The sequence below is a fragment of the Triturus cristatus genome, chromosome 1_2 (genome assembly GCF_964204655.1).
Source record: "Triturus cristatus chromosome 1_2, aTriCri1.1, whole genome shotgun sequence".
NCBI lineage: Eukaryota > Metazoa > Chordata > Amphibia > Caudata > Salamandridae > Triturus > Triturus cristatus.
Genome location: NC_140580.1, coordinates 745507058 through 745533350, shown reverse-complemented (window position 1 = coordinate 745533350; position 26293 = coordinate 745507058). Strand labels below are relative to the sequence as shown.

The 26293-nt window shown below is 43.1% G+C and overlaps 1 protein-coding gene across 3 annotated transcripts in view; it reads right to left on the bottom strand.

The window, feature by feature from the left end:
• Window positions 1-7381: 7381 nt before the first annotated feature.
• AP5B1 (adaptor related protein complex 5 subunit beta 1) overlaps window positions 7382-26293 on the bottom strand; it is a 51455-nt gene continuing 32543 nt past the window's right edge. For all 3 annotated transcript variants that reach the window (XM_085608659.1, XM_085608661.1, XM_085608660.1), the window contains one exon: window positions 7382-10353. In XM_085608659.1, coding sequence (XP_085464785.1) covers window positions 7720-10353 — 2634 coding nt within the window. In that variant the 3' untranslated portion in view covers window positions 7382-7719. The remainder of the gene's footprint in view (window positions 10354-26293) is intronic.

Genomic DNA, 26293 nt, shown 5'->3' with positions numbered 1-26293 from the left:
ATCCTAGTATCTTTCACTGGATGACCTTCTAGGACGTTTCCACCTGTAGAATTTGATTAAAAGTTTAGCACAGACACAGATTAAAAAGAGCATGGAGTAAAAGTCTTATCTCTACTGAGACAACCAGTTTATAACCCATCACTGAAGTCAATTCTCTCGAGACACTGGTAATTTCTTTCAAGTGCAGAGCTTCAAAGCATGTGGAAAGAAACTGAAACTATCTAAACCCACGGCTCACACTATAAAGGCATCTATAAATCATGACTGATCTGCTTCCAAAGCTGGGGTGTGGAATTTAATAAAATATCTACTTGTCCATGGGGCAGGTTACTTCATAAATCTACTTGTCCTGTAACAAAAACCACTTGTCCCTTTTGTGCCATGTAATGCGGTGACAAATTATGGCAGCAATACCCTTATATAAGAGCTCCGAAATAGCCTCTCTGAATATGCCAGGGCTCCTTCCATAGCAGGGTATGAATACTAGCAATTTCCTTATGTTGCCACATTTCTGCAGATCTACATACTGGCGCTGAAGTTAAGCAACAGTTACAGGGTTGGAATGCCCTTTTGAGTCTGTGCAAACCTACTAACTTGCATGTTTTGAGGGTTTTCACCAGCTCTCCTCTAATCTTTTCCCATACTGAGAAAGGTTGGATATTTACTCCTGACAATGGCAGACATAAAACTGCTTCCTTTGGTTGGGAAAAAAGAGGTTGGAGAGGAAGTAAACTAGCAAACGCTCAGATTTTCGCATGAGCAAATCTACACATGCATATTTGCTCATGATAAAATGCAGTTCACAAATATTTTCTAGGAGTACTATTTCTTGGCCTACTTCTGTAAAGTCTTGTGAATTCAGGAAAGTCGTATATCTGCACTTAATGCAAGGACATTAGTGCACTTTTGAGACTTTATTTAATAATTGGCCCCCTAATTAGGTCTGGCATTAACCATGGCATGTTGTGTTTATTAAAATGTCTCTCTCTGTCAGTTGGCTAGGTTCACTGTGAATGACAGCATTCTGTTCTTTCACAAGTAGCGTAATTGACACACAGTCGTTTTGTTCAGTGCCAGGAACTACTTTGGCAATGTGTGCTTTTTGAGACCAAAACAATTTTTGCTTTTGCCAATGTTTGTTATAATGATGAGGGCCCAGCAGCACCCACACCAATAAGATTTTACAAAAAACCTGCCAAAACAAGTCACGCATTGATAAAACCAAGACTGACCAACAATTTCAGACCTGTTGGCTTTACCAATGCTTGTTTATTTTTATGTTTCCCATAATCTTATTAAAACTGGTTACAGTGATTTTCCATTATGAATATTTTTGGGAAATATTAGCATGCATCAACACATTTTACTAAATGATGCTGCAGAAAAACGCTACCTAAAATGTTACATTAGTTTAGCTAAATGTTTTTGCTTTTTTTGTGAACAATTTATCTTGAAAGCAAAGAATAATCAATCTTGCTTTCAAGCGTCTCCATATATTTGCATGTATTCAGACAGCATTCTGGGAGCAGTATGCATAGCTTCATAGTGCTAAACAATGGAAGCGTGTGCACCCATTTTTATACTTTAACCACTGTCAGTAGTAGTCTGAGCTTACAACATGTACTTAGATCGCTCACCCTAATAATAAAGGTTTTGCATTTATGAACCAAAAATAAAAGTTTGACAACGTTAAAACATGGAAACAAATATTACTTTAACTGCAGGCAATGCTTACCCTGATCCATCTTGTGGGACTATAAACTGGCAGGCAAAGGGTTTGTGATGTAGGGAGTTGGGCCTTCTTGTCCCAAGGACAAAATACACATGGAAACTTGTTGGCCTTGACCCCAAACAATATGTCCCGGGCGTCGGGCTATAGGAATTCCACATCCCTGCAAAGTAACAAGTGGTGCAACTTCCTTGCATGAGGATACATATTTTGCCACCTCAGATCTTCAGGAAGTTAAAAATCAAGCATTTCCATTTCTTACGTTTCTGTAGCGTATTTCTGCACCTCCCAGAGGAAAGATCTCACAAAGCCATGCCATAAAAGCAATAGGGATGTGAGAGTCTGTTCCTGTCCAAAGTGACCACTGACTGGGGAAAGAATGCAGCTTGCTAAGCTGTACTCCAAGAGTTACAGGAGACTCTGCCGCCCCTGCCTCTTCCCCCCAACAGTTTTCCATCAGGGGGAGGCTGTTTTGAAAGCAGGTAAAAGTAGGGTCTTAACAAGTCAATCTATCAATCAGTCATTTGTAAAGCGCACTACACACCTGCGAGGGTCTCAAGGCACTAGGGGGTGGGGGCTGCTACTGATCGAACAGCCAGGTCTTGAGCGTTCTCCTGAAGGTCAGCAGGTCTTGGGTCTGTCGTAGGCTCAGTGGGAGGGTGTTCCATGATGGGGAGGTTTTTCAGGTGGGGGGTGATGTGGCTGTGGCGTGGTACGTCGAGGATCAGTCGTGCCGAGGAGTGTTGGATGCGTTGTAGTCGTTTGATGAGCTTGGTCGGGGCTCCCGCGTAGAGGGCGTTTCCGTAGTCGAGTCTGCTGCTGACGAGGGCCTGGGTGACTGTCTTTCTTGTATCTGTTGGGATCCATTTGTAGATCTTGCGGAGCATGCGCAGGGTGTTGAAGCAGGAGGTGGAGATGTCGTTGACTTGCTTGGTCATTGAGAGTGTTGAGTCTAGGATGATTCCCAGGTTGCGTGGGTGGTCTATGGGTGTTGGGGCTGTCCCCAGTACCGTCGGCCACTAGGAGTCGTCCCAGGCTGAAGGGTTGGAGCCGAGGAGGAGGACCTCCGTCTTGTCAGAGTTCAGCTTCAGGCGGCTGATCTTCATCCAGTCGGCGACGGCCTTCATTCCTTCGTGGAGGTTGGCTTTGGCGGTAAAGGGGTCCTTGGTGAGGGAGAGGATCAGTTGAGTGTCGTCGGCGTAGGAGATTATGTTGAGGTCGTGCTGTCGGGCGACATGTGCAAGCGGTGTCATGTAGATGTTGAACAGTGTCGGGCTGAGGGAGGATCCCTGGGGTACTCCGCAGATGATCTCGGAGGCTTCGGATCGGAATGGGGGGGGAGGCAGACGCTCTGGGTTCTGCCTGAGAAGAAGGATGTGGCGCATTCCAGAGCCTTGTCTCGGATTCCTGCGGCGTGGAGGAGTGTGCGTAGTGTGCAGTGGCAGACGGTGTCGAAGGCGGCGGAGAGGTCTAGGAGGATGAGTGCTGCGGTCTCACCGTTGTCCAGCAGTGTCCTGATGTCATCGGTGGCGGCGATGAGGGCAGTCTGGGTGCTGTGGGTACTGCGGAACCCTGACTGGGAAGGGTCCAGGATTCTTTTTTCTTCGAGGTATCGGGTTAGCTGTCTGTTGACGATCTTCTCGATTACCTTGGCTGGGAATGGGAGCAGAGAGATGGGCCGGAAGTTCTTGAGGTCTCTTGGGTCTGCCTTGGGTTTTTTGAGTAGGGCGTTCATCTCGGTGTGTTTCCAGCTCTCTGGGAAGGTCGTGGTCTCGAGGGAGAGGTTGATGACATTTTGAAAGCAGGTAAAAGTAGGGTCTTAACAAGTAGGCCCACCTCCTCCCAGAGGCATTCCCTCTGGCAGTGACACTAAGGGCCTGATTTGGAGTATGACGGATAATCCAGTCCGCCTTATTACAAGTGCCATAGGTTATAACACACTTGCAATAAGGCAGAAGGGATAGCTGTCACATTTGAGACAGAGTAACCCGTCTGCCAAACTCTAAATCAAGCCCCAAGTGTCCCGAGTCCAAGTTTATTCTTTGTGAAATCGAAATGTGACTGGCTTAACAAATGGTGTAATAATACATTAGGAAAGCTTTACATTTATCATGTACTTGTAGTGTTGAAATAATCTAAAGTGTTTTGTACATATTTTAATATGTTTTCTTAAATGAACAGGTGTTTGATTACAATAAAACGATTGAGTATGGGCTGTTGGCAGAGTGATGGTTCAAGGGGCATAGGTAAACAATTATTCCCATTGAACTGTATGCACTTAGAAAAGCCATACAGTGCCAGAAGAACGTGTTTATCAATTGATCCAACATTCTCAGTGATTTTAAAGCAGAGATTGGGGCAGAATAGTTAAATAATCCTTGGGCTAATAGAATGGCTTAAACTTTCGGTTCAATACCACAGCAGTAACTAGTAGCAATAATACTGGTAAAGTATTTAATCTCAACAGCTCCAGTCATTAAACATTGAAATGCCAAGTGAAAAATGTACATAAAACGCTCCACTGTAAGTTCCAAGAAGGCACAAAGTGAGTCTTGAAAACATATCAGGATCCAAAAACAGAGAATGGCCAATGTTCCATTAATGGTCTCCACTCCTCAACCATGCATACCCCCCCTCTCGCCTCCCTCCTACCACCTTCTGGGCTGAGTTTCCAAAACAGAGGCAAACATGGCTGGAATAAGTTCACAGTTTGTATGGACAGGAGGTACTGGGAGTTGGCTGTTCCTGGGATCAGCAGGCACTGGTCATGCAGGAGGAACATTAGTATACTGTGGGCCCCAGGGTACTCTGGCCAATGTGGGATTAAATCCCTAGAATCTATTCCGGTGGTAGAGAGGGTATGTGGCATCACTGATAGGACCCCCAACATGTACTCAGCATCTTCTGGATGAAAAGCAACCATGGGGTGGATGGAAGTTTGCTGGAGCATTAAGTCAAGACGGCTCAGCATTTACTAGCCCTATCCCCACCCTCTAACACTGACTGACTGGTGTGTCCGCAGATTGCTCAACAAGAAACTAACCAGCAGCCAGGGCTACACTATGCAGTTGTGCATTCTTTCTCCCTCATGAACAGTTGAGACAGAAAGTGTGGCGGGGGATAGTGGTGGTGGGGGGGGGATTGAAGAAAGCCCCAGCACCAAAATGGCAACAGATCGATGGGTTATGCAGGGAGAACAGCACTCCATCTGCCCGAAGAGAAGGTATTGGTTGGGCAAGAGGGCAATGTTCTGGTGTATTTAGCCTGCCACATGTATGTTGATGCTAAAAATATAAAGCAGGAATGTGAAAAACATACACACGCGGTCTTCTTTTGGTGCTCTAAAATTGTCAAGAGACATACTAAAATATTTTTACTCTGGAAAATTGGGCGTATGAGACACTGCATGGTTAGGGTTTTACAGCACCAACACTTCTTTCGGAACGGAAAGTAGTGGAACCATAATTTCTATTTGCTCTGTCTCCAAGTCAAAGAACTGTTCTAGCTGTACACCCTCTGTATATTCAACATCCATTTGTTGCTCCCTGTCATTCCTGGACTAACTAATCAGAGCGCATAATGTGACTGTTGCCATAATGCCCATTTCAAATGGTTGTTCTGTGCCTCACCTAAGGAAACACTTAAGAATATATAGTGTGAATAATGCTCTTTCCATGGGTGTCGCATCTGTCACTCTTAGGATATAGAGGATATACATAGGCCACATGAAAGAGACCAATCCCAACATAGTATTTCCATAAAGCAGCAACTATTTATCTGCAAATTCTGCTGGTACTTCAGAAATTTGAATTGGTCTGTAAATGACAATGCAGTACAATATCAGAGGCATTGTTTTTAGTACTGAACTCCCAGTTATCAATCATTTAGTTTAGAGACCTGGATTTCCAGAATCAGATCACAATGCCACGCTGTAAGTTGGCCCAATCACTCGACTTCTCAGGTTTCGATGTTTTGAATATGAAAAGAGAACAGTTTGCACATCCGGTGTTTTCATTATCCATCTGGAGACAGAGTTCCATTTAGGGTCTACCTTGGGGTGTCATTGTATATACCAGGGAGTTGATCAGTACACTGTCTGTTACCCAAAACGGAGATAACCTCTAGAAAACAAAAGCTAAAACATGAACTCTTGCAAAAATACATTCTGTGCAATCTGGGCGCCCCATGGATTGAAGTGCACTGCAGAAAATAAAATTGTATTTTCTGTCCCTATTTGGTGTCGATGGGTGTTCTCCCTAGAATTGTTACCTTCTCCACATCCGGTCTCTGAAAACCTTTCTTAGAATTTTCAAAAGGTGTTTTCTGTGTCTGATTGCAAGCATGTTTATGAACTTTCTGGCAGAACATAAAATCTGAAGATGGTTGTACAAGGGGGGCATTATGTACATACAGAAGACTTGATGAGTCATATTGATTCCCTGTATAGTCGATGCCTATTTATAAAAAACAAAAAACAAATTGAGAACCAACAACTATGGTCATGGAATAATTCACTTCATGTTAATTTAGATTAGGTTTATTCTGTAAAAGCGCTTCTCTAGATTAATTAAAGAGGAAGATTATTCTGCTGCAAAATTTAATCTTTTCAAGGATGTGGCATACAAGGCTGAATCTTCACCTACTTTCCTGCAAATGGAAGTGTGTCCAAGTCTGCTCCTCCAAGAGAAAATCTTAAGAATGATGGTTGCTTGACTAAAACTGCATCTGACATTACCAATACAATGGACCTGCACCCCATTTCTCTGAAAAAGAGAAGACTGCTATGGGCCAAGTGACTAGACTCTTGCTTAATCGGAGACATTCCTTCTAATCCTGACCTGAACCCAGCCTCCATAATAGCTCCTAAAGTATTCACATACAGTGGCTGGGATCACAGAGATGGTTCTGAGAGGGCTGAAATTTGGTGGTCTGTGTCAATGCGGAGTGTAGTTGAAGGAGGAGGCTGCACAAGAAGCCACTCAGCTCCAGGTGGGCCATCTAAGCACGCATATCGCAATCTGTACTTTTAATTTAATAAAGGAGCAAGCTACATGAACAGATAAGTCTAGCTTCTTTGAACACCTCAACATATTCGCAATACTCTTCAGAACAAAACTGACTTGATTAGGTTCATAAAGACCATATAAACCTCTTTGTAAGGGCACATTTTGAATAGTATCACCTGCAAAACTTATTCTGACTAGTGTTGCCATCTCTCAACAAGCCTTCTTAAGTTGACCTTCCATTGGGTCCTTGAATCCCAGCACTGTAAGTTAGGCCATTGGTATCTATTCATTGCAGCGTTCAAATTTATAGTGGTAACGCAACATACTCTTTTCTTACCATTATTTATGACTAACATTCCTCTTGTGACTGCTTGTTTTCCGTTTGTTTTCTTTCTTTTCCCAACCAGCCACCACCGTTCCTTACTTCAATTACCTTTCTAAAACAGTAACTCGCAATAAGCAAGGCTTAATAAAATGGGACCGGAAAGTGAAAAACACAGTGATATAGGAATAAAGAAATCCTTACTAACCAAGGCCATTCACTGTCTGGTTTCATATCATTTAGCAGCATTATGAAGTATCCTGAAGTTGAGTAGCCCATGTACAGACATTGCTTTCAAAAAGAGTATGAAATAAACATTTTCACTTTTTCATAACCAGATTAGTTTTAGACCTTCCCACAAAATGTTGGAGATCTGCAACGTTTTGTTTACTCATAAATTGACAACATATGCAGAACACACATTCGGAAGGCAGTCATAACTAAATACTTGCTTTGAGATATATGTATTCATGTGCACGACACATCCTTTTCAAGAATTTCAACACAGAAATGTCTCCAATTGATAATTACCAGAATGAAAGCTTTTCAACACACGCGTCTCTGTTTGACACATGGAAATCAGTGAACCATCTTTATAAAAACAGAGCAAGGAGTCTTTCAAATAATGGAAGCCTTTCCAAGAGATGAAGCAATCCAGTATTCTACTGTGACCTCTGAGCAATAATACTTTGAAGGTAAGTGCTTAGGTGTGGGAGCAATTTCCAGTTATCGGTTGAAATTCTGATATGGACGGTTTCATCCAGTGTCTTTACTTGCAATAAGATGTGGAATTGAGGAGGTAAAAAAATACCTATTTTATATAAGTCTTGGTTAGTGGCAACAACAAATCTTGCAAAAACAGACTGCACAAATTCACTGAGAGATTGCGGTTTCTGAAGACAAAACAGACTTTCAGCACACTGGTTCGACTCATCCACCTTGAAGGAAGTCCAAAGATTATCAAACAGCTCAGAAATAGCTTCCAATGGCCAGGATGGTGGCACAGGCAGTGGAACAAATAAATCAGAAAAATGGATCTGGAGGGGCTCGAGACGGCTATAGCAGGTAAGTCCACCTTGAGTGGTGTACATGGCAGAGACTGACAATACAGTAGGATAGGGCTTTGTTGGCTTTAGGGAAAGTAAAATTACTGGAGGTTTTCTATCTATAAAGAGGCAAGGTACGTTAATATCACTCACAGGCTCATAATTAGTGTTGGATAGTTCCAACTGAAGCACTACACAGAACAGTTTATGGTACTGAGGCTTGACATTCTCCGCAAATGTCAAGTGATACTTGAGAGTTAGCATAGAAGAAGACTTGGAATTTGCCAACTGTTCATAATATTCCTCGCAGCAGGTATTCACACCCCCCTTTGACAATGAAGCTTGTGACAGGGGAAGTAAGGTACTGGAATCTAACACTCTGTTCAAATGCAGTACTGGTTGCTCCACTGTATGAACTGTCAGATGAGTAGAGATGTTTTCATTATCAGCCATGATGGACGACAATGATCTTGTTTTCGTTTGGACTCCAGCAGGTACTGTGCTAAGGATTCCGGTCAATTTTTCACTAGACAGGTTTGTTAGCAGCGTATAATAGAAACGTGCACGATCCTGAATATCAATGTCTTGAAAATTAAGCAATATGTGCTGTAGCAAGTCGGCTAAATCAGTAAAGATCACGTCAAGCTTCTGATGTTGCAGTAAGTTCTTACACACAGTCAAAACAGCATTTCCTGTTCTCCAGTCACCCACATCACACAGGTTGGTATAGAGGGCAATGTTTGAAAGGAAGCGAATGGTCTGCATCTGAGGAATCAAATGCTCCGTTGCTACTCGAGCTAAAACCTTTAGGTGACAGACAGGCATCTGCAACACGAAGTCCTGAAATTGGAGATTGACAATTAGTTTCTGTAAAGCCATGGATAATGACAGAGACCAGCTTGGGACATCTAAAAGCTTTTGTGTCTCGTTCAAGAGGTTTATTAGGTAAGGAGCTAATGCACTATTCTTTTTATAGACCTCTACAACGGTCTGTATCAAATCCTCCATTTGCTTTTCACAATAGTTGAAGTAGCGAACAAAGAGGTATACTACCCGAAAAAAGACTGACGTGATTTCTCGATTGCCATGTTCGGTAACAATTTTATGTATCGACAAAAGATGGTCCATAAAATAACCAATGCCTGCTTCCGCTTCAGGACCCTCGTTTTCAAGGTAAACTAAACTCAACAAATTCTGACGGGCAAGCATTGTGCTGCTGTCATTGAAAACTGTTGGGAACAACGATGCAGTCATTTTAACGGTGAGGAGGACAGGAAGGTTCTCTTCAGTGTTTGAGTTAAGAGGGCGGTTTTCGGGAAAATGCAGTAGACAGTCAATGTAAAAAAGTTTCAATTGAGTGCTTAGCAGTGGGTGCTGTGCCATTCCTACAAGTCGCTTAAGAAGAACGTACTCATCCTCTGCAGTGAATAAGCTGTCCGTAAAGAACCCTTTCATCTGTAGTATGCTGTGGAAAAGTGAGACATCCATAGTGCCGAACAATCTCACGAGCTGAGACTTGAAAATAATTGGCGAAAGAGTACGAACCACTGCCACAACTTGAATTAGCTGCCAAAGGAGCATGCTCTGAGAAACAGAGGTAAGAAGATAGGAGTCCTCCAGTATGAGAGCCAAAATTGATTTTAACTCTTTAGTTTCCCCATTAGAAGGGAGCAAAAGAAACTGTTCAACCCCCATCGCAGGCATATTTCCAACACTCTCTGTAGAGCTCCATAAGAAACCTCCATTGCTTGACAAGACTTTCTTCAGAGAACCATCTGATGCACACTTGGTCTGTGCCAAATGCTGGACAGCATTTTTTAACGCAACACTGTAAAGAAGTGTATATGATTGGTACGCATGGGTAACCTCTTGTTGCTGCATGGAATACAATATCTCAAGTTTTTGAGACAGCAATCCAGGATAACAATTTTCGAGTTCGCGAAGGCACTCACAGGCTGTTATTCGAAGTGGCCTCTGAACTGCACCAAGCTTTTTATCATTAAGGTCAGCTATGATCTGCATCAGCAGGGACACAAAATCGCAAGCCACTTTTACACTCAAACTGACATTATCTGTAGTTATTAGCAGAGTCTCAATGGATACCAGCAGGTGATGCTTCAAAGCCATAAGTTTCCCTGAATCAGATAACTGTGCAAATATAGTAATTAGCACTTCCGTCACATGTTCTCCTGTCTTCGGATCAGGACAAAGTTGTGTCGGGAACTCCATGAAAAGCATCAGCATGGACACCTAGGATGCAAAAACAAGACATAATATGTTCAGTGCAATATAATCAAGATTAGTCCTTACAGATAACATGATAAAAATACCACCATAGCATATAATTGGATAGCAGATACAAAACAAATATTTTTCAGTGAAACTTAAGTTCAAAGACCAAAATATCAGTCAGTCAGTCAAGTTGGCTTTATTTCGATATAAAACATATCTTTAAAAGCAATACAATTCATTTTGTTAAAAAATAAATAAAAAGCCAGTTCATACAGAAACAATTATACAAGAGCAAAATACGAGTGACATCAATAAATTACATAAAAATCCATATTTAAAACCATGATTAAACAACATACAAAAGCCTTTTTGATCTGATTAACCATGCCCAGTTTAAAAACTTCGCCATACCACAGACGAATAAAGCACGTGTATCAGATTTTAAAATGCGAAGGGCCTCACTACTTTGTCTTGTGCCAAGCTCTTTACATATGGGTTTCAGCCACCTGAGGCGAGGAGCTTTGTACGCAGAACATTCAAATACAAAGTGGGGAACTGACTCAATCCTGGTCTCACAGAAAGGGCAAAAAGGAGTAGTCTGTGCTGGTATCTTCTATCCAGCAGTCAACTCACGCACGGGCAGCACACCTATCCTAAATTTAAAATATAAGGCCCTATCTCTAGATTTTGAAATGATATCGAGATAAGGCTCAACTGATGCCACCTCCTTTACTGATAGGAATTCGACAGTACATCTACCTAGATTGGGATTAGAGTTCCTAGAATCCATTACCCATTTCCAGTACAATTTTTTCAAGACAGGCTTGGGCGGTGCAGTCCTGGAGTGCCATGCCTCTCCAAGACCCAACTCGCCCAGCAACCGCTTGACATCCCTCAGCCAACCTATTTTGTGCCAGCCAGGCATTGATAAAACCTTGGTTAGCCCCTCGGCATAGCTTGCAAGCTCCGGAACTCTCCATATGCGACTCCAAAGAAGTAAAAGGCGCAACCTTGCATGGTCTTTAATAGGGCAGCATCCCATGTCAAGGAGTAGGGGAAGGGTGGGGGTACTGTAAGGGAGACCCATTAAATCCTTCAAAAATGTGTTTTCTGAACGGGTCAACTGCTCCACATTCTGTGCCCCCCAAAGCTCTGCTCCATAAAGCGCCGCACTCACCCCTCTCACCTTGTAAATTTCAAGTACTGGGGCAATCGGTTTGAGGGTGGAGGACCGTTGTTGTTTATGAAGTGCCCCCACCACCCTTTTATGGCTTAGCAGCATTTTATGGAGATGGCAATTCCACCTCATGGTGTCAGAGAGGCGGATCCCTAAGTAATCAAACTCCTTGACCCTTTCTAGGGGGACTGAGTTCAGTGAGGGGGGCCTACACATTTTCTTAGGGGGGTTCAGAACCAAGCATTTGGTCTTTCCCGTATTAATTTCTAGTCCCCTCAAATTACAAAAGATTTGGAACCTGTCGAGGAGGCTCTGCAACCCAACTGGGGTCTTAGAAATCAAGAGGGTGTCGTCAGCAAATAATAGGGTGGGTATTTTCCTGCCCGCCAGGGAAGGAGCATCTGAAGGATCTTGTAAGAGATGCTCAACCACTCCATTGACATATAATGAAAACAGAGTGGGGGCTAAAACGCAGCCCTGGCGGACACCTCTATTTACAGTTTTGCGGGCGGTCTTTTGGCACTGGTTACCCCACCGAACCTGAGCAAAGATTTCAGCATGAAACTTAATTATCAAAGATAATAGGTACGGTGGCATACCTAAGTCTGACAACACCCTCCATAGATGGCTGCGGGGCACTAGGTCAAAGGCAGTCCGCAGATCTATAAAAGCAAGATACAGACTGCCTTTGCCCAGCACGACCACCTTCCAATATAACAGTAGCAGGCGAAATGACTACTCAATGGTTCCAGTACCTGACCTAAAGCCCGCCTGGAAATCAGAAAGTACCCTGTTCTCCTCTACCCACAGGAGCATCCTCCCTAAAACTACCTTTCCTGCCACCTTTTGCGAAGAATCCAATAGGCTTATAGGGCGATAGTTGGCTGGGTCGTCCCGGCTCCCTTTTTTGAAAATCGGGAAGACCTCAGCGCCCATCCAGGAGTCTGGAAGAAGTGCATCATAAAAACTTGCATTAAGTAGTGATGCAATGAGCTTTCCCCATTCTAATGTATTGAGGCGAATCAAATCCCCAGGTAGCCCATCCGGGCCCGCAGCTTTGTTTGGGATGAGACGCGAAATCTCATCCTCTACTTCCTTCCCTGTAAACAGAAGATCCTCACTCAGCCCAAAAAAGTCCATCGAAAAATTTTCAGCTGGATCTGCCCTAGTCTCGGATGTCACAGTATAAAGGTTAGAAAAATGGTCAAACCATGATGCCTCAGGGATATTACATGTGAAAAGTGAATCTATGGGCTTATCCCTGGATCTAATTAGATCCCAAAAGCCCTTCGAATCTCTCCCAGCACTTGCCAGTTTTAGATCAAGCCAAAACTGGTTCTCCCACTCTTTCTTTGCCTTACCAATAGCACCCCTGTACAGCTTCCTGGCTGCATTAATTAATTCGGCATCCTTGCGTTTGACTGCGTTAATTAAGTCCCTTTTCGCACTTCTGCAGGGAAGAGAATACCAACCAGGGTTACCCTTAGGGCGCCCCAACTTGTTGACCCTATAACCTGGGTTTCACACAATGAAGAGGTCACCCAGTGCTTTGGTAGTATGGTTAAACAGAGTGGAAATCTCATGGGCATTTGACACAAAAGAATCCACTCTGGACAAGGCATTGGCCATGATTGATCTTATATCCACGATCTTACCCTCATCAAAAGCTACATTCTTCCATTTTAAGCGTCTCCCGCAATTCGAGGGACAAACATCGCTAGTTGACTTCCACACCTGGGGGGCTTGCAGTTTCTCCCTAACCGTCCACATTGGGGACAGTGATAAAGACAGCGGATTATGATCGCTGTCGGACGAAGGGAGGACTGTCATATCCAACAGATGCCCCCAAAGCTTAAAATTCAGCAAGATATAATCAATTCGGGATGAATGGCCTACCCTATTAAAAGTATGGGCCCCACAGGAATACGATTTTGACCGTCCATTTACTGCCCTCACGCCATATTCTAGGGTTAGGGCATTTAAATGGATAGCACTTTGGGTCCAGCTCTTGATAGGTGGTAATAACAGAGGTGGAATACCTCTCCTAGCATCTTCTTCTAGAGTGCCTAATATGTCATCCTCGGCTAGGGGTTCATAGGTGCAATTAAAGTCCCCAGCTAACATAATAAACGATTCTACCCCACAGGATCTGAGTGCGTCCTCTAGGCCCAGTAGGGTCGGTGAGGGCGCGCCCCCTTTCGGGGATCTAGCATAGATATTAAAAAGCTCTAAGGTCCGCCCCCCAGGAGACCCTTTGACTGCTAGTCTCTGCAAGTCTGGTGACTTGGTTTCTATACACCTAATATGATAACCCAACAAGATGCTGACCCAAATTAACAGACCACCTGAAGGTCGACCTCTCCCACCAGACGAGGGAATTGCAGGAACAAAGTAGGTGATGTAACCAACCTTATATCGGGGTTCCAGACACCAGGTTTCCTGGAATAAACATATCCCAAATGTCTCAATAAAAGAGTTCCATTCCGGTATGTCCAGGTTACGAGAAATGCCCGCTATATTCCAGCTGACAATCTTCAGAACCAAAATATGTCTTTTTAAGCAAAGCAATAACATCTGTTTAGAATGCTTTTCCTGGCAACAGTCCCTTGATGTAACAAGTGTCAACAAGTACCTGTTTTGTGTAATTAGAAAGCAGCAAGCATATATCCACTTAGACTGAATAAGAGGTGTTAAACCGTCGAGCGATGAATTGAATCAGAGATTATATTTTACCCGTAACAAAGTGAAGATATAACGGATGTCTATTTATATCAATGTTTCATTTGTAATGTTATTCGAGTGGAACTGACATTTGAGTTGTGTTCTGTTTATTTTCACTCATTTATTTTGTGCATTTGTGTGTCATCCAAACAGTGTTTGATGTTACAATGTGTCTTCCCAATCCATATGGTCCCTAGTTTTGTCTTTATGCTCACGCAATGGGTAAAAGATTTGTTGTAATGGCGCGCATGTCATGTACTCCAGACCACACATGATGGTCGAAACGCATTATGGTGGACATAGCGAACAACAAATAAAGCACTGAGCTGCTCTTGGTGTATGCATCGATCCTTCAAAGATTGGATTGGATATTGCGTGTTGATATATAAAAAGACATTCTGGTTGAAACACGTTTGTTCTTGTTGGAAACGCAATAAAACTTTGTCAATCTCTGCTTCCTTAGTGCAGCGGATTTTGTTCAAAAAGGAAATATAGGGAGGCTGGATCCATCTTCCACGCTGGCATCAACTAAAGGTGCACGCCACCATACCTGGACCAAAATGGGGCAAGATATATATATTGCCAATTGGCTGTCACCAGTAGGTAGTTGTAGTTAGGACCTTGTTTCCACAGACAAAGCTTTTTTTTTTGTTTTGTCGATAAATTTGGTGCCGTTCTACAAATCCTCACGATATTTTCGAAACTAATTTTAGCTGCTGTTTGTAAAGTTTCAGGGTGATTCATCAAGGGGGGCCGAGGAAAAGTGGGGGTACCAAAACGCGTTTTGCCCATGCAATTTCCCATAGGGATTTTGAACATGACTACAGGCTGAATCGCTGAACGGAATGACTCCAAATTTGACAGAAAGTTAGATCTTGGTCCAGAAAGAGTGCTTTTTTTGTAATTTGGTGCAAATCCGTTCAGTAGTTTTTGCGTCAATAAAGAAAAAATATATATCTGGGGACGCAAAGGATTCGCGGAACCGACAGATCTCAAAATGAGATCGGATTGCCTGCCATCACTTCAACCAGGAAGTGTTCGATGCCATCTTGGGGATTTGAACTCATCCGAGCCCAAAGTAAAAAGGCGAAAAACAAAAATAAGAAAAGAAGGGGGCATGGTAGGAATACCCTGACACCATAGGCCTTGTGGTAGCGTCACACAGGGACCCCGCTGGGGGCCCAAAAACTGTTTTTTCCCAATTTTGTTGGGAAACCGCTGAGGATCTGTGGAACCCAGCAAAAAAAAAAACCAAAAAAAAAAACAATATGAGTGCAGTTGCCCACGCTTGCTTTTCTTTGCTCCCTGGGTGGGCCAGGGGGGAAATATCTCTCATATTATGGGGAGGTGAAATTACATGCCCCCCTGACTGATTTCAGCCCTGGGGACCATATCCTCCCGGGCCTAGCCGATTTCATAAACGGGGATGATTTCGGCTCAGGGATCCCCGCCCCCCGCCCCAATTCCCAGCCAAATTGGAATATGGGGAGCGGTGCCGCGCGGCCACCCTCTTGGGCTGATTCACTGGGGCCTGGCCATGCATACGAAAGGGAGGCTGCCCCCTTCTCGGAGCTATTAATGGCCTTGGGGAACCCATCATCCACAGCTGGGCTCCTGCTATCAGGGCTCGACAAATCTTAAAAATCTTACTTGACCTGCAGCTCTAGTGACTAGAATTTTCTACTCGACCTAACATCAATGCACTTGACCCACAAATTGGTTGCATGCAAATTTTCTTTAAAACATTTGCAGCACCGTTGATCTATGACCATTAAGACATGATCGAATTTTTTAGCCACATTACTATTCTCACTGAAATGTTTTTAAAGTTACGAGCACGGCCTTGGATAAACACTCTCAGCAGTACTCGGGTACACTATTGTACATTAAACATACTAGAGCGTGGCCCCGGAAGAATACTCTTAGCAGTACTCAGGTTCAACGCTGTACCTTAACATACTAGATTACTGCCCCGGCGACTCAACATCCTGTCATTCTGGGCAAATCACTTAATCTCCCTGTGCCTAACAAAAATGAGTGTGTCCTTGTGTACCGTAACTGGTGCTCATGTTAAGCACTCCAATACCTTCGGGTCGAGTAAGCGCTATATAAATCTGCAAAAAAAGACATTCTTAGCAGTACTCGGGTACACCGCTGTACCTTAAACATATTAGAGTACGGCCCCAGATAAACACATGCTCAAGGGTCCTGTGACCTCAGTGACAGAGTCACTGTCACTTATGGTGTGCTGCTTCATAGACCTGCCTTCAAGACTGGAGGTGAACTTCAGAATTAATTGTGGTGTACAGGCCTTCAAGGTTAACCTACACTTGCCACTGCTAGGGTCCACCTGCTGGTGCTAAGACACCAGGGCTTTTAAGATCTTGTGGGGCCTTCTAAGGTTTAGCATGGGAATGTGCTCCCTCAGGGAGAGTGGTCTTGTGGACTGGTCATGAAGACTGAACCTGGTTCCCGAGTTCCAAATTCAGCAGCTCTGACCATAGTGCCACATCATCTCCACCACTGAACACCATACTGCCACATTGAGAGAAACTTGCACTGCACTGACCCGCTATAAACACCTGGATGCGACTCAATTCAAATTACACACTAATTAGGAGCAATATGCTGCCTAAAAAAAAATTAACAACATCCTAGAAAAAGCAAACACTCAGAGAATGCAATATTAAGTAAAGCATGTGAAATGTAACTAGGAACAACATGGTTACCTTTTTCTTTTTACACTAATTATTCAGAAATTAGTGAGTGCTTTTGCCTGAAAAGTTAAGTCCATGACTACAGGGTCCAGAAGGGGCCCGTTTCAATGCCCATTGCTTATATCCTTACAAAACGTAAGCAGTGTGGTTTAAAAAGACCACGTTTGTGAATGCAGAGCCACAGTATGCATTTTGTTTTCCAATTCACCCATCAAGCAAGTATTTCACTACCTCCAGGAATAGTGCACTTTCCCACCCAGGAAAAACAATGTTGTTCAAAGAGCTAGGAGAAAACGAAAGTAGCGCTTCACTGGCAAACACTGTAAAGTGGCGCTAATGTGTTTAGGGGTGAATAACTCAATCTGGATTATCTGGCCACCTTGCAACCACTCTGTCTTGCTTTAGTTAGTTTTTTTTTTCTTCATATTTTAAATGTTTTATTTCTCTCCACCCTGAGGCTGCACTTGAAATTGAAAAATGTCGGAAAAAGCCGACGTATCCAGCAAGTGTTTTTCTTTTTTGGATCCATTTCACAAGGGAGCAAATAAACGAAAGGAGGAAAGAGAAGGTAATACGCGTTTCTTGAAGTCTCGGTTTTACTAAATGAGCATGAGGTGACAGTAAGAGAGGGAAGAGAGAGAAAGAACAAGAAGGGGGTGGGGGGCAGCTTCCAGCGGCAGGGGAACTAGACAATGTCTTTGTCTTCTTTGGGCACGAAGGAAAAGACAGAGTCCTTTTCCTTCTCTGCCTGTTTCGCCCGTACTGATATCACTTAGCAGGTTAATGTGTGTAGGTATTCGGCCGGCTGGCTGGGAATGAAGAGCTCACTCGCCAGGCCGGTCAAGTAGGCCTGAAAACTGTCTCGCCCTGAAAGAAATTGACTCGCATTTGCGAGCGGGCGAGTACATTTTTCGAGCCCTATGCTATGTCCAAAAGTGCCTACCTCCAGGACAGAACGTGTTTGCTCTCACTTGGCAGGAGCAATTTTAAAGCATGTAAAAGGTTCTCACCAGCGGGGAGCAGTCTTTTCACCTGTTTCCCTGCCCGCACTGAAGCCATGAAAAAATTGCTCTCGTCTGCAGGGGGCAGAAATTTTCACTGCTCCCTACAGGTGGGAGCAATGCCGGCTGCTGCTGGAGGTGGGCAACTGGCTGGGGCTGCGGGGCTCCCAACAAGGAGATGGTGGGTGCCCTGGATGGGCTCCAGGGTACCCACCCTTTAATGGCCCTGGGGGATGGGGTCCGAGGAGGTCTGCGTGCCGAGCTCTGGGAGATGGGGGGCCCGGGGCCACAATTGGCCAGGGGAAGTGGGTATCCACCCCCCAATTAATGATTGATATGGGGGCTATTCTGGGCCTGTTTCGGCCCAGGGAAGGGGGCTGTATAACCCCTCCCAGTTTATAACTTGGCCAGGCCGTGGGAGATGGGGGGGCATGTGGCCCTACTCCAAAATTTAAAAAAACATAGAAAACCACTAAAACACCAAAGGTTACAGGGACGTTATAGTTAGGTTCAGATTTTACACACAAATTAAAACAGGAATTCAGCAGTTATAGTTAGAGTCATCTCAAATAACTATAACTCATGCCCTAAGATAACTATAACTGGTAAATTTCAGTTTAAAACTTTACAATGCCACTCAAAACTCATGCCTTAAGGTACCTATATCTAGCTCCCTTGCCAGGTGCTAATTTCCCCACATATTAAATCAATCATGACATCTTCTATGACATCATGGATAATATCAATGCAACATCTGCTGCAAATTTATTGATGAGAAAACTGTGCTATAGTTACCTTAGGACACGAGTTTTCAGTGACAACGTAGCGGTTTAAACTGAAATGTACCAGTTATAGTTATCTTAGGGCAGGAGTTATAGTAACCAGAGCTAACTATAGCTCGCACCACCGGCATGCACAGTTTTTCTCAGCAATAATTTAATTGCAATGTTAAAGTGATATTATCAATGATGTCATTGAAGATGTCAGGAGTGATGGAATATCTGAGATAATTAGCAGTGCATTGCGAGGGCACAAGTTATAGTTACCTTAGGGCACGAGATATAATTACCAGAACTAACAAATAACTGAATTTTACGTGACCCCTCCTTCCTTTTTCAGTTATTTTATGGCTCCGGGGGATGGAGTCCCTCTGACCTTTTAAGGCTTGGGGAGGGGGGGACTCCTGGGCACATCCATGCTCATTTATCCGTCTGAATCGTCATTTGATTCTGCCTTTAGATGCTTTACTTGCAGACATCTCCTGCCTGACTTCTCGCACAATTTTCTCGATTCCAGTTAGCATTTAAGGGATCATTGCTTTAAACACATATTTAAACACATATCTATATATATATATATATATATATATATATATATATATATATATATATTACCTACTGGCGGTCGCCAGTAGGTAGTTATAGTTAGGACCCTGTTTCCATAGGAAAACCGCAACATTCTATTTTGAATGACTTTGGCGCCGGTCGACGAATCATCGCGAATTTTTCAAAATAGGTGGGGCGCTACGCTCCGCTCCTACCCTGAAAGTCTCGGGGGAATTCGTCAAGCGGGGGCTGAGATAAAAGGGGGGTCCCAAAACGCGTTTTTCCCATGCATTTTTCCATAGGACCTTTAGACACAGCTACAGCCCGAACGGCTGAACAGAATTACTTGAAATTTGGCAGAGAGGTAGTCCTCAGGTCAAGGAAGTGCCTTTTGTAGGTTTGGTGTAAATCTGTTCAGTAGATTCTGAGAAAATAGCCTTTAAATCAATATATATATCTGAGCCAGCGTACGGTGCGCTTACGGTGCGCTTACCGTACGCGTACGGTGGCGTGCGCGAGCGCGATTCTGATTGGCCCTTAGATCTTAGTAAACATTCGAATCGGTCGAAACCAGGAAGCGGCGGCCGCCATTTTCTCTCTCGCACTCTGACAGTGGGTTGAAAAACCAAGTGCAAAAACATGTAAAGGGGCTGTTTACACAGCTCCCAAGCACCTAGCCATGTCGAGGGAGTCCCCAACGATCCCCCAAGTGAAAAAAGGCATTTTTAATTTTTTCGAAAATTTCGCCGATTACGCTTACCGTACGCGTACGGTAAGAAATAATAAAAAAAAATAAAAATATCCACATTCTCCCCACCCCGTGTACAAAAGGTTCCCGAAGGGCACATTTTGTGCATGGCTTATTAGAGCTAAACAAAACATATATTTTACCTGTCACAACGATGCTCATCATATGTCCTCCATGTGCGCACGGTGCGCGAAGCGCATCGTGCGTTCATGGCCCATCTAGCGTAACGTGGGCACGCGGTGCGCGAAGCGCACCGCGTGCTCACTGTGCGCGCACGGTGCGCGAAGCGCACCGTGCGCGCACGGAACGAACTGCGTTAAGTGGGCGCGCACGCCACAAATGGCGTAAAGTAACTTAGCATTTAAAAAACCGTACAAATTCACTGAAAAAACCATAGGTTTCACACACGTTATAGTTAGGAATTAGCATTTAAAAAACCTTGCAAATTCACTGAAAAAACCATAGGTTTCACACATGTTATAGTTAGCTGGACATTTTACTGATAAAAAACCAATGAAATTCCCCCGTTATAGTTACTGTAGGCAACTATAACTCACGCGACCGTAATCCTCTGCTGATGACATATGTGTCTTTATGAAAAAAAAATATTTGTAATATATGTATAGCTAAAATTTAATGGAAGAAGACATGGGCAAATAAGTGTCTAAATACAGTATTAGCATCAGCAGAGGATTACGGTCGCGTGAGTTATAGTTGCCTACAGTAACTATAACGGGGGAATTTCATTGGTTTTTTATCAGTAAAATGTCCAGCTAACTATAACATGTGTGAAACCTATGGTTTTTTCAGTGAATATATATATATATATAATCTTCACTGAAAAATTCAAAGGTTAAAGTAACATTGTAGTTAGGATTGATAAAACGGAACGATCTGGTTTTGTTGTGTTTTTCAAACTTAGACATGCACTGAAAAAAAAAGCCAAAAGGTTAAAGAAACGTCCCACCATCCCTACGTATGATGCCCAGATTACATTGCTTGATGACAAACCATCTCATGCCTTTATTTACTAATTGCACATTAAGAAATTGTTATCAATGTCAAATGAGGTTTTCAAAATATATGGTTTCCAATTTTGTAAATTATAACGGTAGGAACACATGCTATTTATATCTTACAATGGATTGTATTTTGACTTTCTTTAGTACTTGAATCAGTGAGTAAGAACATCGTGTAATCTTTCTGAAATGTTTCTAATACAACATCAGATCACAAGACTATATACATTTCTGTCTTTCGAAGCCATAAACACTTAATCATTACATGAATTGATTGGACAACACCTAAATCATGTGCATCGATAAGGCATAATTAACTGACCAGGCATCACTCATACCTTCAAAGTTGGCGCTTAAAGATTTATGCACGCTGCCAGATACCATTGGCCGTGCTAAATTAGAGTTTATATGTTGGCCAGAAATAGAATATTTTCCATACATAGGATAAAAAAATCGAGTTCTGATTAAATATGCTAGTGATAAAATTAGGTAAAATCTGCACATTTCAAGATGGCGCTTTAATCATTTTACTCCACCGCTAAAACATGCATAACATGGGTCAGAATCAATGACAACAGACATGGCTCACTGGGTCTGTCTTTATTAAAACCAAGAAACTTAATATACTGGTTAAAGATAAAGAAATCTTTCCCTCAAAACAGTGTTTATAAAGAATGATCGTTTACTACCATATACAAGCACCAATATATGCATGTTCCAAGATGACGCCCAAAGAACTATCACACTTTTCATTGTCACAATGAGAATTGGTCTCAGGTGTGGCAATTTGGTGACCGATTGTCGGGTGTATTTAAAAAGCCTCGCTGACCATGCTCTGGTTGTTTGATCTGCGAACATGCCAGAGACGTTTCTCGAAATTTGAGCACACGTACCCAGTGAGTATTGAGTGCATATGCAATTTGTTCCATACCTATGCATGAGGTGTCAGGGGTTGCTTTTATTCATTCCAGGTAGGTTTAGATAGTATTTTAACAATCCAAAGCTGTAAAACTGTGCCTGGAGTGGTAAGAGGCTTTTGTCATTTTACAGCTTGGCTTGGATGGTACTGTGCTAATTCTAAAGATTTGGCTGTAGAAATAGCAAACGTCTTTGTCCCTTTCTAGTTCTGCTTCGACAGCACTGTGCTAATCCTATGCTTTATAACTTTGCTAGAAAATCAGACCTTTAAGGTCAGCGGATTCAGATTGTCACTGGTATTTTAGGGTGCTCTATACACACACACACACACACACACACATCGATATATAAATATATATGCACACACAAAAAAGTAGGGAATTCTGGGTAGGTCTAAGTTTAGGTGGAGAACAGCTCCTTTATATGGAGGACCCTACAACACCACCGACACTCTGAATCTGCTCATATCTAATGTATTTTTCTTTAGCAGAGTTTTTAGGCCCAAGATTATCAGTGCCACTCACACAAAGCTCCAGAGTGACAAGGTTTTACCTATCTGAGCTCCAAGTAGAGCAAAACATTTTTAAGTGGTTGCTTTTATTAATTCCCAGTTGGCATGGATGGTATTTTACCAATCCAAAGCCGTAATACTGTGGCTGAAGTGGTAAAAGGTTTTTGTCATTTTTCAGCTCGGCATGGACGGCACTTGCTGATCCTATATTTAAAGACTTTGCTGTAAAAATGGCAAAAGCTTTGCCACTCTTTAGCACTGTGCTAATCTTCTGCCTAAAAGCTCTGCTAGAGAAACCGATATATTTTATGTGCTTCACTATCATTGATGTATTGTTGACTTGTGGAAGGTATGCCTGAGTCCGAAACATGAGATCCATCCGCTCTAGCACAGTTCTTACTTTAGTTTACAAGAGGGATGTACAGAGTGGAAATTCCATCCATGCTGCAACAATGATAAATGACATATCATGCACATCTGTATGTATGGTAGCTTTTCCTTTGTATCGGTTTAAACCAATGCATTTAAACAAAACCAGGATGCAAAGGATTACATTTGTGAAGCAATGTAAAATCGCACTTGACATATCTTGACTATTAAATGAGTTGCTTTTTTATAAATTAATTGATACATGCAATCTGTGAAGAAGTACAAAGTGTTTTTTATCTGTTACGTTTGCTGTAGTGTGGTAAAAAACTCAAGTGTAACCTTCACACAGTAGTGATGAATATGTTTTCAGTAGTAAATTGTTCTAAATAGCAGGTTTTATTGGGCCACACTTATGGAGTATTGCAAATCAAGAACGAAGAGACAGTTTACAGAGACCAGTGGGTACAAGCTACTAACCATGCTGCTTAAGTCCAGTGAAATGGAGAGGGTCCTTCTAGGAAGGAGTCCTTAGTAATTCCAGGATTTGAATACCCAAGATTCTGAGGAATATCCCAATGCTACGGGGTGTGCCCTAGCCAATGCTAGGGTGGGTTATAATCACCTAACCCAGTATGTCGCTCCATTACTTCATTCCCTCTGCCCTCAACACAGGGATTAGCGGAATATCCCAGCGCCCACGTATCAAGAAAATGCCTGCTGTGACAGATATGTTTTAGTGCTGACAGCCAATCAGAGAGCTCGGATCCTTGAACTTGATCCTTCAGAGCTGACGAGATGCTGTGGGCAATATAAAACATATTGCTTTCTAGAGCCTTATTGGAGTTTTATTTAAGAGCGCCGAATCATCAGCAGACAAATATTGGCTTTTGTTTACCACAATTTTCTCAAAAAGCATTTCACAGAATCAAACCCTGACTGCAAAATTAAAATACCTAACTTAAAAATTTAAAAATTGTATCATAACATTACAATAAATGTGTATTACATTCTTTAGTACACTTATGTATAATAACTGGGTTGCATGATGGAACATGTGTGCCATAACCACGCCGTCATGACAACACATTCGTCTTTACCACAAATGTGCCTTTACCACGCATGCCTCAACAACAAAATATTAAAATTTTAACAGGTAAGTATAACCCAAAAATATCCATCTATCTACCTATGCGCACACACACACACACACACACACACACACATATACATATATATATATATTCACTTAAAAAACCATAGGTTTCACACATGTTATAGTTAGCTGGACATTTCACTCGTGAAAAACCAATGAAATTCCCCCGTTATAGTTAGTGCAGGCAACTATAACTCACGCGACCGCAATCCTCTGCTGATGATATTACATCACTGTATTTAGTCACTTATTCACCCATGTCTTCTTCCATTAATCTTTAGCTATACATATATTACAAATATTTATTTTTCAGAAAGACACATATGTCATCAGCAGAGGATTGCGGTCGCGTGAGTTATAGTTGCCTGCACTAACTATAACGGGTCCAGCTAACTATAACGTGTGTGAAACCTGTGTTTTTTTCAGTGAATTTGTACGGTTTTTTAAATGCTAAGTTATTAATATATATATATATATATATATATATATATATTTTTTTTTTATTTTACCGTGCGCGCACCGCACTCCGCGATTTTTCGCGAAAAAAATTAAAACTTTTTTTGGCCCTTGGGGGTCCTTCTGGGACCCCCCGACAAATGCTAGGGGGTCAGGAACTGTCCAGCCTGCCACCTTTTCACGTTCTCAACCTTTGTTTTTCACCCCCTCAGAGTGCGAGAGACAAAATGGCGGCCGACACTTCCTGGTTTCGACCGATTCGAATGTTTACTAAGATCTAACAACCAATCAGAATTGCGCTCGCGCACGGCAGTGTGCGCGCACCCAGCGCGCACGGTGCGCGCGTATAGATATATATATGCTTTTAAATGCTATTTTCTCAGGAAATACTGAACAGATTTACACCAGACCTGCAAAAGGCACTTCTTTGACCTTATGGCTACCTCTCTGCCAAATTTCACGTAATTCTGTTCAGCCGTTCGGGCTGTAGCTGCGACTAAAGTCCCTATGGAAAAATCCATGGGGAAAACGCGTTTTGGGACCCCCCCTTTTTCTCGGCCCCCGCTTGACGAATCCCCCCCGAGACTTTCAGGGAAGGAGCGGAGCGGAGCGCCCCATTAGTTTTGAAAATTTCGCGAGGATTAGTTAACCGGCGCCAAAGTTATTCAAAATAGAATTTTGAGATTTCCTATGGAAACTCGGTCCTAACTATAACTATCTACTGGCGACCGCCAGTAGATAATATTAATATATATATATTATCAATAAAACAGTACTTATAAAGTGCTGGTCTTCGTCGAAGAGGCAGGTCTCGAGTCCCTTCCTGAAGTCTGTCAACAAAAGTGACGTGTGGAGGTGAAGGGTGTTCCATGACTTGGCGGCGATGTGAGAGAAAGAGCGTCCTTCGGTGCGGCAGATGCACAGAACCTGTGTGAGAGTGAGGTGGGCGGAGCCGAGGTTCCTGGATGGTAGGGGGAAATTCGGGCAGTGGTTCAGGTAGGCAAGTGCTTGGTATCGTAGGGCATTGTAGGCGTTGGTCAGTAGTTTGAATTGGCATCTTTTCAGGATGGTGAGCCAGTGGAGGTCTTTCCGGTGCTGGGAGATGTGGGATCCCTTGAGTAGGTTGAGGATGAGCCTGGCTATTGCGTTCTGGATCATCTGGAATCTTCTCATGAGTTTGGTGGTTGTGCCTGTGCAGAGTGTGTTGCAATAGTCCATCCGGCTGGTGATGAGGGCTGTGTCACTGTTTCCTTGATGTTGGTGGGTAGCCACTTGAAAATTCTGTGGGGCATGCACAGTGTGTGAAAGCAGGCTGAGAGAACGCTGACCTGATGTTTCATGGAGAGTTTGCTGTCCAGGATGATGCTGAGGCTGCGGGCGTGGTCTTTTGGAGTGGGGGTGGGTCAGAGTTCTGATGGCCACCAGGAGTCATTCCAGAAGTAGGTGCATCTGCCAAAGATAAGAATTTCGGGTTTGGTCTGTGTTGAGCTTCTGGCAGTAGTTCTTTATCCAGGTTGAGACGTTCCTCATACAATTGTGGAAATTGGTCTTTGTCTTTGGGGAGCCCCCTGAGAGCGACAGGACAAGTTGGGTGTCTGCGTAGGAAATTATGTTGTTGGCATGGGCTCTGACGATGTCTGAGAGTGGGGTCATATAGATGTTGAACAGGGTTGGACTAAGGGATGAGCCTTGAGGGACGCCGCAGGGAGTGTGCTTGGGTTGTGAGGTGAAGGGGGAGACGGATTCTCTGGGTGCGCCTTGTGAGAAAAGATGCCATTCACCTCAGCATGTCATCTCAGGTTCCGATTTGGGGCCGTTGATCGATGAGTGTATGGTGGGAGAC